This window comes from Dasypus novemcinctus, chromosome 5, assembly GCF_030445035.2.
Source record: "Dasypus novemcinctus isolate mDasNov1 chromosome 5, mDasNov1.1.hap2, whole genome shotgun sequence".
Lineage (NCBI taxonomy): Eukaryota > Metazoa > Chordata > Mammalia > Cingulata > Dasypodidae > Dasypus > Dasypus novemcinctus.
The window spans coordinates 49,079,470-49,095,933 of NC_080677.1; the positions used below are offsets into that span (position 1 = coordinate 49,079,470).

Below are 16,464 nucleotides of genomic sequence, written 5' to 3' on the forward strand. Positions count from 1 at the left end.
TGTAGAATATAGTTTGCCCATTAAAGTCTGATATTTTGCAAAAGCCCTTGCTGGCACTCAAAGTTGCTTTTATCTTATAGAGTTTGCTTTATAGGTGGTTTGCACTATAGTAATAATTATTAAAAAGAAAAGAAATCTCCATAAATGTTGAAGTTATGCAAAAGATGTTTAATAAAATATTTTCGTATTGTTAGCATAGCTTACCTTTTTGTAGCATTTAACATTTTTGTCTGAAAGTATAAGTTAACCATATTCTTATTTCCCCAGCCTTAACAGAAATGACACAGATGATTTCAAAGTAGGCATCATGTTTAAATGACAATCAGTTGCTGCTGTAACTATAACCCTGATTCTGCCTTATCAGACAGAAACTTGTAGTAGAAAAGAACAATCATTAAATTAGAAAAGGAATACATCTTGGAGGTAGTGCTTTACAAGTGCCCAGTAGAATTGAAATTATTGATATTGTGTCCAATTTATAAATAGATTTTAGTTCAAGTGCTTGTGCTTTTAAGTCATTGTGTGGAACTCAAGGTAGATCTGGTAAAAGTAGTTAGATTATGGCGAAGTAGGTTCTGCTGCTAAGAGCATGACCACTCAACCACAATGTAACTGAAATGTATTAGTAGTAGTAGTGAAATCCCATAGAAGATAATACATGTTTACTAGTAAAGATTAATTAGAAACAAAATTATATGAGAAATTGTTCTTTTACTGGAATGAATGCTCATATTTGAGGATAAGCATGTTTGTTTGTTTTTTTTTTAAGATTTATTTTTATTTAAATTCCCCTCCCCTCCCCCAGTTGTCTGTTTCCTGTGTCTCTTTGCTGCGTCTTGTTTCTTGTTTCTTTGTCCGCGGCATGGGAAGTGTGGGCGGCGCCATTCCTGGGCAGGCTGCTTCCTCCTTCGCGCTGGGCAGCTCTCCTTACGGGGCACACTCCTTGCGTGTGGGGCTCCCCTATGCGGGGGACACCCCTGCGTGGCAGGGCACTCCTTGCACGCTCAGGGCTTGAACCTGTAGTAGACGGACGCCCTAACCACTGGGCCAAAGTCCGTTTGTTTGATTAAACCAGGCAGAAGAGGTAATGAGTAGAGTCTTATAAACAAGCTGAAATGGAGTCCTAAATTCTCTAAAAGGCTTCTGCATTTTATGCAATTTATTTAATGTCTAATTCATTCCAAATTTTAAATATCTCCTTTGATTGCAAAGGTATGGCCAGTATTGCTTTTGCAATTAGCATTCACAACTTGGGAAGTTTTTCCTTTCAAATGGAAAAGAGAGGCAGAACTGGGAGACAGACCTTTCCTTGGGTAACTGGCTACAAGGTTAAAGAGGCAGGGAAAGAAGGAAAGGGTTGTTGCTAAGGATACTTGAGTGCACAGAGAAAGCAATTGCCTAGGGTTGAATTTAAATTAGATGTGGATACCAGCCTTATTCTCCCAGAGGTTCCCAGAGGGAGCTCAAGGGAGCTGATGAGAGAAACTTCAGTTGGAAAATTTCCTGCAGCTGCCATTCATGCCATATGTGATGGAAAAAACATCTGCTGTTTTCATTTAGCATTGTGTGCTCCACCTTCTTAATAACATAGTTTTCAAACTGGGCTCCGAGGACTCCCTCAAGCCGGGCTGTGTCGAACATAGCCTCCAATATATCCTTTGTACTTATTAGACTTCCTTTTAAGATTTTTAGGAAGAAAGTGTTTCACCACTTAACAATTTTTAATTGCCAAGAACAATTTATTTGTGACACTAAATAATAAATAAATAAATAAAAAATTTTCAACTTTGCCTTTACCAACGACTTCTGCCATTATATTTTACTTCTCTTCCTTTGGATTGGCCTCTGACCCTTCATTCCCTCTATGGTCTTAGAGAAGTGAGAATACTAGTTTTACTGAAATGACTATGGAATGATAATCTTGCTGATAATGGTGGTAGTTTTCTTGATATAACCATAGAGTGGCTCATTAATAGTATTGCATTCTGAGTTTCACAATTCATGAAGATACAAAACGAACCGTGTAATCCAAAATTTATATTCCTATTATATTAGGAGCACCTCTGCAAATCCAAAACATGGTACTAAAGCATTGGTTGAGTTTCACTTCATTCCTAAAATATAGGTCTCTTCTTACATAAAAGCATCATCAAAAGGGTCAAGTAGTGAATGAAATTTAAGCATAATGAACTATTTTCTATAAATGCATTAAGAAGGCTTTATCTATTAGACAATACCATTTCTGTGGGCTCAAATATGAGACTTTTAGTGCACCATCAAATTTGTGTGTATTTTAAATATCTTCATAGTTGTGTTGAAGATCTATTTGGCCCTTCAATGGTATTTTAATTACTCTGCATATAAAACAAAACGCAGGTTCCTCTTCTAGGTCTTTTTAAAATAGCCAAAAAGGAAAATAAATCTCAGAAAGTTTCTCTCTGTAATACTTTACCCTCCCTTTGTAGAAATTAGGTTCTGTACTAGTACTAGCTTATCTAGTCGTTTGACCTAAGCTTTAAAGCATAATATAATTCAAGAAAAAACTATTTTAAATTTTGGGTTTTGTTTTGTTCTTTTTACCTTCTCATCCATATCTGAAAATTGATATAAAAATAACTACTTTAAAAAATCTTAAAACTCTGTACAGTTCAAAATGTGGACACAATTTTAATGCTTTGTAATTTTAAACAGAGTGATCTATCTGACATGCAATGTCTGAGTTTTTCTCCTAGAGATTCACAAAATAATTTAGCAAAATATTTAGCCGAGGGTACAAGACCTGTTTAACCTAGTTTAACCTAGTTCACTGCAACTCTTTTACAACTTATTTAACCAAATAACACTTTTTAAAGAATTGCATTTAAAACTTAACATCTAAAAACAAGTGTTTAAAGACCACTCTTTAGAAATACTCTCTAGCAGTATAAGATTTTCATTGATGGATAAAACAGTTCCCTACTTTGAATCAAGTTCTAAATAATTCACTTTAATAAGTTTCATATTTCACATTGTCATCTTTTCAATCTGAATACTTTATCAAGTAGATGTTTGTGTTACTTACAAAGCCCTACTGCCAAAGTGAGATTTTTAGAACTTGTGTTTGGTTTTTTAATACAGTATTAGTTAAAACTATAAATGCTAAATTTGGGAAGAAAGTAAATAAATACCTTAATCTAAGTAATTATACCCAAGACTTCTCATTTTGGCTGGAAAAGTAACTGTAGACCCATGTTCTTAAATAAAAGGATTTACTTCTTTCCTTTAAATAAGATGTATATCTGGAAGCTTTAGAGCAAGGGTTCTTAACCAGGGGACCCCTTGGGAGTTCGTGGAAAGATTTCAGGGGATCTGTGAGTTTGAATTGAAAAGAATCAACTTATTATCTTTACTTGCTCTGACCCCTAACTGAAATCTAGCATTTCCTTCACTTATGAATGTGTGCAATAAATAAATTACAGTAGTATTCATTTCACCTGACAGGCAAAGGGGTCCATAGAACAAAAAAGTGTAAGAACCCTTACTTTAGAGCTTACTATAAGGAATGACCTTGGCATGGGATCTTAGCTGAGCCTGAAGCCCAAGTTCCTAGAGCTTCTGTGAGATCCTTGAGGCCCTTCTTCCCTGAAGCTCTGCCTCCTCTCCAACTGCTCATCCAAGTGACCTTCCCCTTCCCAGTCATGGGCAAGTTTCTCCCCTTTGGGACCCAGAAGAGAAGCCCTAGGAGTGGCAATTTGAAACTTTGAGACTTACTTTCTGGTTTCCCTGGTACAGCAGTTTGATATAATTGATGAATTCCGAAAAGTAATATTGGATTATGCTTGTAATCTGATCTGTACCTGGGCATGATTAAGTTATGACTAGGTCATTGTGTCCCCACCCCTTCGTGGGTGGGGACTGACAGATAAAAGGCATCGTGAAGAACAGAGTTGGGGATTTCTGACGTTAGAATTTCATGCCAAAAACCCGGGAAGTCAGCACACAGAGGAAAGAGAATCCAGCCCCGGGAAGGAAGAAAACTTGAACCCAGAGAAAAGCAAGCCCCAGGAACGCAGGAACTTAGGAACCCAGGAAGCCTGAACCCTCGCAGATGTTGGCAGCCATCTTGCTCCAAATAGACTTTGGTGAGGGAAGTAACTTATGCTTTATGGCCTGGTATCTGTAAGCTCCTAACCCAAATAAATACCCTTTATAAGGCCCAGCAGATTTCTGATATTTGCATTAGCATACTTTTGGCTGACTAATATACCTGGGAAAGAAACAGTGAAACAGTTCTCAGTGTGTTGATCTCTTTATGGTGATGAAAATAAAGAAAGCATCAATTTAAAAAAAAAGAAAAACAAATGGCCTTTGTAATTAGCTTGTACATAGATGTATCCAAATGAATCTGAGTGTGTCTGCCTACTGGGTCAACTTCCAGTTGAAATAACAAGAGCAACAAAACACAACAGCCATTCATAAAGATGTTGAAATTTTCTGAGAAAATCTTTAAGGACTTAGCAAAAATTAAAAGATATGTGGTCATATTATATAAAACAAATGAATTAAAAATAAAATTTAGCCTTTACTAGCAGTTAGATAAATTTACTTGGATGCCTTGCTATGACAATTAATTGCCTGATGCTGATTCTTAACTTTTCATACACAGAATATTGGGTTTGGGTAAATCATTGGAATGTAGAAGTTTGGATATATAGATAGCAGTTTGTTTTCCCTAGGTTATCAGTTATCAATTCTTGATGTATATAATTGCTAAAGAATATTCTGTTCCATTGTGAATTTAACTTTTTTTTCATTTTTTTCTAACCCCTCAGTGTATTAATCAGCCAAGGTGGTGCTAATGCAAAATACCAGAAATTGGTTAGTTTTTATAAAGGGAATTTATTTGGGATCAGAGCTTACAGATACCAGGCCATAAAGCATAAGTTACTTGCTTTGCCTCACCAAAGTCTATTTTCACATGTTGGAGTAAGACGGCTGCTGACATTTGCGAGGGTTCAGGCTTCCTGGGTTCCTCCCTTCCAGGGTTTTGCTTCTCTCTGGGTTCAGGGTTCCTCTCTTCCCAGGGCTTGCTTTTTCCAGGGCTCAGGGTTCCTCTCTTGCTGGGGCTTGCTTCTGTTTCCTCTGTGTGCTTACTTTCTGGGGCTGCAGCTTAAGTCTTCAGCATCAAACTCCAATGTCAAAATCCAACATCAAAAACCCTTCCAACTCTGTCCTTTACCATGCCTTTTATCTGTGGCCCAATCAAAGCCCTAATCATAATTAATCACACACAGGTACAGACCACTTTACAAACATAATCCATTATCTATTTTTGGAATTCATAACTATATCAAACTGCTATACCCAGCATAGTTAAAAGTCAAGCTAAATTTTCTCATTTCTGGTTTGCAACCATGTGTATATAATACACACTTAAGTAGAAAAGGTTTTTGAAGTAGCTTTTAAAAGTAATCCAGATGTTTCAGATGGAGCACTGGGGTTGTTGATCATGCTCACAGCTGTAAATCAGAACCAACCAATATTTGCCATGTGTTTTTAAAATGAATTGTTTAATCCATCAACAGTGTACCTTTCAAAAGCACAATTTGGTAATTGTGAAGGTTGTTGAAAGCTGCTTTATCTGCACATTCATAACTCAAATGAATGAGGGGACTGTATGTATCTCAAATGCAGTATGTCCTCTGGTTGCCACTTTTAACCTGCAGGTGTTTTGTATTAATTTCAACCTGAAAGTAGCGGTAAAAACATATATAGGGTATAAAAATATGATCAGAAGTCAGAAATTTGATTTTTCCACATGTCAAATTCAGTGTTGAACTGTTAAAAGTTTTAATGCCCTAATTGTAAGGTCATTTATTTTATTCCAACATTCTTCAGAAACCATAAGTTGCTACAGGATTCCAGCAGTTTATGTGGCATTAAAATGCTTCAAATGCTTCTTTGTCTTTCTATCTCCCATGACTGTTTGGTGTTAATTGCCCTCAGAAATGATCTCAGCAGAGAAAGTAAGGGAATGCTTATCTAGCAGTTCACTAGCAACATTAAGGATTTTAATGGTGCTAGATAAACATGACAGGCAATTATTGAACGTTGTTACACATCAGAAAATAAAAATGGGATGCTAAGCAATACTCTTTTGCAGTTTTGTCTTTATCTCAGTACCTAATGTGTATCTCCTAACAGTTTAATATGTTGAGAGTTTTATTTCAAAGATGTTTTCTGGCATTTACTATAAGAAAATCAAATATAAAAGTTTTATATTTGCTTCTTTAATAATATAATGTGAATTGGCCTGAGTCATACAAGTTAAATCTCACTAATGCCCCAATAATTCGACAAATAAAATAGAAAGAAAGAATATCTACTTATCCATTAGTCTCCGAGATAGTGGCATGAAAGATCATGTGGTTCTAATTTCGAAAACAGTTACTGAATAATAAAAAGTCAGAGGCTTTCTCTTGATAGTCATTTTGCAGGTTAGCAGAGTAGAAAATGGCACTCTTCTAGAAATATTTCAATAACTTCCTAACTTTTGAAATATTAGTGTTCTTTGCCAAAATCATTGATAATATATAAAAATGACTGGAGGTTTTTAAAATTCATTCATTGCACTTTTACAAATGGTATTGAATAATTTGGTCACAGAATGTCATTGATTTGGAAATGACTTTAGACATTAATATACTTTGATACTATTTATTAAACTATTATTATAAACAAAGCTAATTATTAAGGACACCTGTCAGGAAGTCACTTTTTAGGCATATCATACTATTTTAGATAAATTCATTTAGTGGTTTTGTTGTAGGAAAAGGGAGTAGGATTTGAAACATATTTAAACTCATAATAGTTGTGGAGAGTTTGTTTCCCTTCCTCAACCACAATTAAAGTCAAAGTATGAACCTTAAGTAAAGCACTGCAAATCATTTGAAGAATATCTATGCTTTTTAAAATGTTAGTAAACACTATTGTAAAATACTACTTTATTCTTTGTTTGACTTTCCTTTAGATCATTATTAATATTCCAAAGCTATCTTCATTAGCAGAAGTACATTCCAAACTATGCATTGGCATCTTTCTCCTATCTTCAAAGTTTCACAATATAAACTCCCAGTTGGTACATCTGGGCTAATCCCCACATTTTAAGGACTTATTCCTTACATCCTACTCTTCATACCAAATTTGTGATCCCACCTTAAAAAAAATTTCTTTTTTGTTTTCCTACTTCGGTTACAATTAGGTGATATAATATGCAAACCATCTGACTCATCCATTTCACTCCTAGGATTACATCTAACAGGAATGACTATATATATTCACCAAAAGACCTGCTCTCGAGTGTTCATAGCAGCATGTTTAATAATAGCCCCAAACTGAAAGCTACCCAAATGCTCATCAACTATAGAATAAATAAATAACCTATGGGGTATTTACACAATAGAATACAATACTTTACTCTTTCTATACATTTGCCTTGATAACAATGGTGATAAATTGATATTGTGAAGCCCCATGATGGTAGTGAAATTCTGCTCAAGGAAAATGCTCCCATTTCCCAAAAGAAATCTGCAGACTATTAATTTAATTGGTTGTGTGTTTGATGGAATGAGTACTGGACTAGATCTCAAAAAACCCTTCCCCATCTCTACTGTGTGACCTGGGACTTGTCAGTTATCTCTTTGCATTGATTTTCTGATCTGTTCAATAGAATATCAATACCTGCCTGCTACATTCATACAATTTGCAAATGAATCAAATAGATATAAGATGTGGTGGTGTTTTGAAATTGACAGCACTATGAAAATATAAGTCATTATTTAACATCCTTCATTTTCCTTCTTCAGGCTTTATTTTCAAAGAAAGGGAAACAGAAAAGTGTTAAGTTAAATAGTACCTATTCACTCTTGACAGAGAGGGACTGCCTTTTCATCTTGAGGAAGAACATTATATGGACCCAGAAACCTGAACTTGTGTGACATTAACAGATAGGATTTTATAGTCAATCATGCTGTAATTCTTAAAAATATATCATTCTGTCAGTATGAGAATGATATGGTAGCAGACAGGTTATTGTCAATTAAACACGAGCTGTCAGAAAGTCAGAAATGTTGAAATATGGTGGGCATGAATCCTAAGCAGATCATGTGGCAACTACTCAGCTGTTACTTTAACACAGACGCTATATATGTGTGTCATTTTCTTGAAAAATTTAGTTTGAGTCCCTAACAACGGAGCTGCATTAGCATGCTACTGTCAGGTTAAACTTGGACCTTCTAAATGAGCTAGAATGGTGGGTGATAGCGGGAGAAGGACACGGAGAAGAGCTGGTCCTTGTCTCATTTTCATTCATGCAGGTTACATTGAAGAAGCCTGCATCATCCCCTGCCCCTCAGACTGCAAACTCAGTGAGTGGTCCAACTGGTCTCGCTGCAGCAAGTCCTGTGGCAGTGGTGTGAAGGTTCGGTCTAAGTGGCTGCGTGAGAAACCTTACAATGGAGGAAGGCCCTGCCCCAAATTGGACCACGTCAACCAGGTATTTCCTACCTCTGAGACTATGCAATATTTTTTAGATTCATAGTGATATATTTTTACTCCACAAAGGAGAATAAATAATAGCCCCTGAATAAGATATTTGGACTATTAAATCCCTAGAATGCCTCAGTAAGTATATATGTTATTAAAATCCCAAATCAGATAGATTATCTCTGTATTCTCAGGCGATTTAGTACCCTTTATAAACTATGAATATAATTCAATAGAAAGATAAATGACACCTATTTTTGAAATAGTGTCAAGGTATTTCTCTGTCATAAAACTGTATCTAACTTGTGTTCTAAGAGCATGATTGTCTCATTCTTAAAATTCCCCTAGACTCTCATGAAAGATATCCCAATTATGATATCAGACTCAAAGTCAGAGAACATATATGGTTTGGGTCTATATTTGGATGTATATATTTAAATTTGCTTGATGTAAATGAGGTCATGGTGAAAATATAAGGATGCCCTCAAAATAACTGTAGGTATACTATCTACCAATTTAGTCAATGTCCTTTAAATTTTATTGGAATTTTGCCTTCAGATGTACAGCTTGTTAGCTTCTGTTAATAGTTGTTACTTGTATTCAAATGCAGATTAAAAAAGTAAAATACTAATGGGAAATTGTGACTAATTTAAATGTAATATGAAATGAGATGATTATTTTCAAGTTTGGTCTACACATGAATTAACAAAGAATGAATTTCATATAGTAAGTGTAGATGTTAAGATGTGTATTTAAATTTAAGTAACAATCAAATGAATCAAATCCTGAAATAGGTAGAAATGTTAAATATGCACATTGACTGCCTAATTTTAATTTCTACCCAGTGTACCATATTTTGCTTCCCTAAAGTAACTTAAATTTGTCCAGTAAAATTATATTGTAAAGAAAACAAAAAGAAAATTTTAATAAAGGAATTAAAGAAGAGGAAAGTGGAGAATTAAATTCCATAGAAAGTTCTCTAAAAGAATCTTGATTTTTTCTTAAGTTTACTGAATTTGCCCATTTAAAAAGTTAACTCTGGACCAATACATTGCACTGCTGCCATCTACTGGTGACTTGCCTTCCCTGTCATAGAGCCATTACTCGTTTCTACGATACTAGTAAATATTAGCAAAGAAGAAAATTCTATGACATAGATAATGTGAAACAGAATAACTGAAATGTAATGCTTCTAATACAAAAGAATGTATTTACAAGTTTTTGAAACTTTGAATTTCCAATAGTCCATTTGAAAGTCAATTTCAATTTTAATAAATAAATCATTGTTCTAATTTTAAAATTAGTATTCATAACTTTTAAAATACATATTCATATCTGTGTGTGTGTGTGCATCCAGTTGGGCTTGCAATTAAAAAGCTGTGTTTGCATCAGCATTGTCTTTAAGAGTGAATTTCTAAAGATTCAAGATCTTTGTGCCAAGATGAGATGCCTTTGCTATGATAAATCTAACCTAAGCCATTTTTCTCTTCAACTGTGATATGATCTGATGCAGAATTTGATGGGGACATTTGTGTATTTATTATTAGTTTTTGGTAGTGTATCAAGACATTAACAACTGAAAAATCAAAACAAAAACAAGAATTAATGGATTCTTGAACATTTAACTTTGGGCATAAATGTTCTACATAACAAAAATGGAAACTTCTAGGGATTTAGGTAGTACTAAAATAGTTAGAAAAAGCAAAGAATATCTAAAGCTTTATGTTCATGTTAGCAATTGTAAATCATATAAATTTTTATTACAATTATACATTTTTCAAAAAAATAATCAACAGTATTTTGACTTGAAAATAGTTTCTGACATTCCTTTTTTCTAGTAGAGGCAAATCCTCATTTCCTAAGAAAGAGAGAAGGATAGATATATTTATATAGAAAGGCAGACCAACTGACCGATTGACTGACCAGCCTGTCCTTTCAGTGTTGCATCATAAGTTACTTGCCATCATATACGATGATTCATATTTTGAAGTCTACTCAGTTTTCTGCTTCTTCAATCTGCCCATCTAATCCTTTCCTTGTCTGTGCAGTTTGCAATACTCATTTTTGTCTCTTATTCTTTGACAATATTAGGGAGTAGATTTTTATTTCCCAAAGCCTAAGAAAAATGTTCTAAATTTTGCCCAAGAAAGTAGATTTTTATCAATGAATGACATTTGAAATTTAGAATATGCATTTTCATGATTTATTTACATTTTTACTTTGTTTTTCCCCCTCTTCTCCATTCCTGTTGATACTACTCCAGGCTCAGGTAAGAACTCTTAAACCCTATGCTTAATTATAAAGTGGTTTTTGTTTTTTTTACTCCTGATTTCAGAGCATTTATTTTTCCCCCACTGTTGTCTACTGTCATTTACAGGTATCGCCTTTTCCATAGAATTATTGTTCTGTAGCCATTCCTTTTTCATTGCCTGGCTTAGTTACCAGTGTTTTCTTATTTTACTTAAGGGCCTGAAAATTGAGGTAAGGCCACAGTCTAATTACACAGAGAAGTGAAATGCACAACTCTCTCTTAATTTCACACATGCCCACGTGCCTGTTCACTCCTTCCCAATCTCCTGAATAAAGTGTCCTCAGTTTTATTTTAGGGAATATGTGTTCGTGGAAAATTCTAAGGGGTCTACAAATCTCTGAGGTGAAGGGGGGTGGTAGGAAAAAAAGCTTCACTTCACCAACCTTTACAAAGCAATGCCCCCCTTTATTAACACACTTGTGTTTTCAAGAGAGGAAGGTAAAAGGTACAGGTGGACTGAAAAATGGGTGGCTGGGGGTTCTCTGAAATAATTTGTATTCACTCAAAGGTAGGAGATTAAAATGAAAGCCATCTACAGATTATGAGGAATGGCCTTTCCTCTAATTTTTCCCTTCGCCATGGGTTGTAGGGAAATGCCTGTGGTATTCAGTCCTATTTTAATACCGTACCCAATTGTGAAGTGATCATTTATGGCAATAGATGTAGATTCTTACTTCAGCAGTGCATATTTTTTATTCTTATTTGGAATAGGTCCACTTTATTCACCTAACTTGGGTTTTTAGTCTACTAAAAAATTCACACAAAAGAATGGGTCCATAAAGCATTAGAAATCTATTTTCTCTGGAATTAGATGGTTATGTAAAATATTCATATGCTCTAGTTAGTGTGTGTGTGTGTTGTGTGTGTAAAATAGGAATCAGGCTGCCGTAGATTGTGATAAAAATATTTTAAAAAGACATTTCTCTTTAATGATTGGGAAGGCTTTTTTACAGTGGATTATGGGCCATTTATTTCCTTTATTCATCATTCTTCCCATTGAGAAAAGAGCATAATTGGTTCATTGTTCTAAAAATTCTTAAACCAAGCACACTGCCCCGAATGTGGAGCTGAAAGTATTTGCAGACACCAGACACAGAAAAACAATTCGCTTTGCTTCATGTGGCCCTCGCTGTTGTTGGGCTATAGCAAGACCTTATTCAGATCTTGTTTCCAAGTCCTAAATGAATGAAGTTTAGTTTTAGGATGGCTTTGTTTCATACTGTCTACAGATGTTTTTGAGTTTGTTTTTTTTTTAAAGAGCTTTAGATTACATAAATGTTACATCAAAAATATAGGGGATTCTCATAAACTCCACCCCCACATACACACTTTCCCCCATTAACAACATCGTTCATTAGTGTGGTACATTGGTTACAATTGATGAACACATATTGAAGAATTGCCACTAACCATGGACTCTGTAGTTTATATTACAGGTTACACTATGTACTGTACAATTTTACAGGTTTTGACAAAATGTATAATGACCTGTATCTGTCATTGCAATGTCATGCAGGACAATTCCAGGGTCCCCAAAGTATTCCATGTTACACCTACTCTTTCCTCTCCCTCCCTTCAGAATTTCTGTTGGCCACTGCCTTTATATCAACGATACAAGTTTTTCCATTGCTAGAATAATAATGTCTACTTGTCTGTAGTTGCATTTCCCCTTTATGTTTGTTCACTCCTCAATCTTGAGGATTTGGACATGGTGTTGCCCACTCTGTTCCTGATGAGAGGGGGTTTAGATCCCATGGGACAGATGGATGGAACTGCCTTGCTTGCAGTTGTAGATACTGATTTTTGGGATTGACATTGTCCATTATCGTTTTGTTAATTGTCATGGGCAAGTGCAATGAACAGTAGAATAGGTGTTGCAACTTTGCTGAGATTCTGTGCTCAATTGACACATGAGCAGACTGAAGATATAAGTCTCTGGAACATGTATTTAATGAGTATGGGTTAATTATAGGTTCAAATAAAAGGGGTGGAAGAGTCACATGTAGGGAAATTGTAATAAGTCTAACTCTGTCACATTGGGAAGCATATTTTTCAAAGAAAGACCCACTATTATCTATATTTTATTTTCATTTTAAATGGAACACAAATGTAAATTCTCATTATTATACATATTTATTTGGAAGCAGGACAAATTATATTTATTTGGAAAACAGATATTTTTATATACTCATTGAATTTATTCAGTCAGTCACTCAGTCAACAAATCTCTATTGAGTGCCTGACATTTGAACACCCAGGTCTGAGCATTGAAGACACACAAAACTGTAAACAAGACAGATTATCCAGTACTGTCCAGGATCAGTACAGGGAAGTTGGAATGTACCTCAAATGGTCCAGTAATAGCAGAGTCGCACCTACCATGTAATAATACATAACACTGTAAATCCTGCCATTTACCACTAAAACTCTCAAGGGGTTTCTCTATATCCCTATTTTAGAATAATGAACAATAAAGGTTGTAGCTGAGCGAGAGGGTTTCATCCTCGCTCAGGCCCAAGAGTCGGGGGGGCTTGCTCCTGCCGAACCACCGGCGGGGGGTGCCCCAAGAGGGAGCACCGGGGGACGCGCGGTTGGGGAAAAACCACGGAGACCGCTTGAGCGCAAGAACAGGTCTGCTTTATTACGGAAGTACACTTAGTTATATAGGGTTGGGTAGAGGGAGGGGCGTGATGAAGGGAGGGTTGGCTAAGGGGCGGCTGTGGACAGGCTGAAGCTGATGGATAGACCTGAGGTAAGCAGTTACTGGGGAAGAGGGCAGATTGTGGGTTGGCAATATGGGCGGGACTGGCGGGAAGGACGGCGGGGGCTGGAAGGGGAGGAGGGGTGGAGAAAGGCGGCAACAAAAGGTGAAGAGTGAAATTATTCTAATGATAGTTAATGATCATTATCATGCAGGAGCCTTCCCACTCTCTCTCCTCAGGTTCCCTGAGGTGAAACCATTAAAACTGTGTGTTTCAGGTCTATGAGGTTGTCCCATGCCACAGTGACTGCAGCCAGTACATATGGGTCACAGAACCATGGAGCGTCTGCAAGGTGACTTTTGTGAACATGAGGGAAAACTGTGGAGAGGGTGTGCAAACCCGAAAAGTGAGGTAAGGCCACAGCCTAATTACACAGAGAAGCAAGATGCCCAACTATGTCCTAATTTCACATGTGCCCATGTGAGCGTTCCCTCCTCCCCAATCTCCTGAATAAAGTATCTTTAGTTTTAGTTTTAGGGAATCTGCATTCATGGAAAATTCTAAGGGCAATCTGCTGCGTACAGCAATTTCTCATATTCTGGTCTTCTGATTTAAGAAGCTCCCCTCCAATATATTGATCGTGAGCTCAACTATGGCTATTTCATTTGAAATTTAAACAAATCAGAATTATATCAAATTAAAACCACATTTTCCCAGTCATACTCGCCACCTTTCAACCACTCATTAGCCCTCAATAGTGTGGTTAGTGGCAATTCTGTTGGACCGTGTGGATATAGATAATTCCATCATTGCAGAACATTCTATCGGGCAGCATTGCTCTATATGATTCTCAGCCCCTCACTTTGTTGAAATTTCATTTGCATGTCTGTCACCTTCCCTAACTTCCTAAGTCTCTGCAAACAGGGACCCTGACCTATTCATAGGCATTCCTCATGTTTGGTGCTCTTTAAATTTTCTACGCAACATCAGTCAATATGATCCTTTACAGGTTTGTAGAATCCTTTGGAACAAGTGCATGAAATATTGTCATCTCTGTTTTATGGATTAGATGCAGAAGTACTAAGTGACTTACCGAGGACACAAATCTAGGATAGTGGTAGAGCTGGCACTCACAACCAAGTCTCCTGTCACTTCTTTTTCCATAGGAGTTTCTTCTAATCCTATCCAGTGACACGCAGTAAAGACAAATACAAAAACATCCAGAACTTGCTAACCCATGTCACTAAGCAGCTCATTCTCACCAATACCCTAACCTTTCATGTTTTAAGACTCATATTTCTTAATGTGTTTCAGTAGGAAAGGAGAAAAATCAATCTTCATATCATAAAATCTTTGCACATTAATCCATGAATATCTTTATTTCCAATAAAAATAATCCCTACATTTTTCAAAAGTCCATCTGAACTCTCAATTTATTTTCCTTTGAGGAACTAAGGGATGAACAGTTAGAGAAAGAGAAGGAAAAAACAGAGATTCTTTCACCATTCTCATTCCAAATTTAAATTTTTTCTTTTGAAGGGAAGAGGTATAAAGAGTTTGTAAATTTTGGAAATTAAATACTTATATACATACATAGATATGTAATGAAAGGACTACTGGGTGTTTTTTTTCCTGTTTTCCCTTTAACTGTAAAGATGTCCCCTTTCTTGCTTTGTGAGTAGATATCCCCACTGTTTCCAAATACATACTGAACAAAGTAACTTTTCAGATCAATTTACTTTTGCAGCCAACGTCTTTAATTCAAACAGGGAGAAGAGAAGGTTGGTATTGATTGTGACCGCTAAAGATGTAATGATGCTTTTTATTTACTGATCGAAATTGAATAGTGTGCCTCCTTAACTTTATCTTCTGCTAATTAAGGTCAAATTGTGCTACTAGGGTGCAAGAATCTGGTGACATCTCAGGATTGATGGATATATAAGAAAGCAGGTTTCAGGTTTTTTGGTCTCACTCTTTCCTCTTTTAGGATTGTATGGCATATGAGGAAGTGGTAGGTAGGAGTGGCCTGCCCTGGGGAGAGGGTTATCACTGGCTTTGTTTAGCCTTGCCAGCATATGGTAAGCATTAAAAGGAGAGAATTTAATCACTTTCATTATTGCCTTTAAACTCTGAATAAGACAAATCTCCTTATTGCGACACTTACAGTAGACTTCTGACCGCACTCTTTGACCCCCACTTGGTCCTCTGCCATGCATTTCTATAACAGAGTTAAGTTTTCTCACAGCATAATTCTTTCTCCTACAAAAACAAGAAAGCCCAAGAATTTAAAGAAAGCATAAGATTTAAAAAGTTCCATCCCCTGGGCTCAAAACTTGATCCAAATATTTATTCTGTATTACAGAATTACAAAAAGATCTTTAATACCAAAATAAATAAAACTACAGATAATCTGAATGCCCAGAAGTTAGTGTCATTCAAGTGATAGAATTCTGGTGTAGTCAGTAAAAATTTTATGTTAAAAGAATAATTACACAGGAAAATATTCACAATGTATTGCTGATTATTAAATGGTACAAATAGTGGGCAAAGATAGCCCCTATTTGTGTCAAATTAAAATATATGTTTAAATATAATCATCTATTAAAAGTGATTATTTATGAGTGATGGTATTAGGTGAATTCTTTTGGTTTTTATGATTTCCCTAAAATGAATATATTACCTATATAATAAAAATTAAAGAAAGAGAAAAGCCTTTGTCAGTGAAGTTTTATGTACATAACTACTTAATAGAGTACTGGATATCTGTTCTTAACTCTGAATCAATAGGTAATTTTGCAGGTTAATCCTTGTACATTTTGTCAGCATCTACCATGAATGCAGTCTTTCCTCAGCAGTAAATCCAACATTTGAGCATTGAACTGCCTCATTTCTGCCCCCTATCCTCCCAAAGCTGCTGTCAAAAGAACA

The 16,464-nt window shown here is 35.8% G+C and overlaps 1 protein-coding gene across 1 annotated transcript in view; it reads left to right on the forward strand.

Moving 5' to 3' along the window:
* Nucleotides 1–16,464, forward strand: part of THSD7A (thrombospondin type 1 domain containing 7A) — a 461,297-nt gene that overhangs the window by 410,693 nt on the left and 34,140 nt on the right. The window contains exons 14-16 of the mRNA XM_004459100.5: nt 8,355–8,533; nt 10,787–10,792; nt 13,814–13,947. Coding sequence (XP_004459157.2) covers nt 8,355–8,533; nt 10,787–10,792; nt 13,814–13,947 — 319 coding nt within the window. The remainder of the gene's footprint in view (nt 1–8,354; nt 8,534–10,786; nt 10,793–13,813; nt 13,948–16,464) is intronic.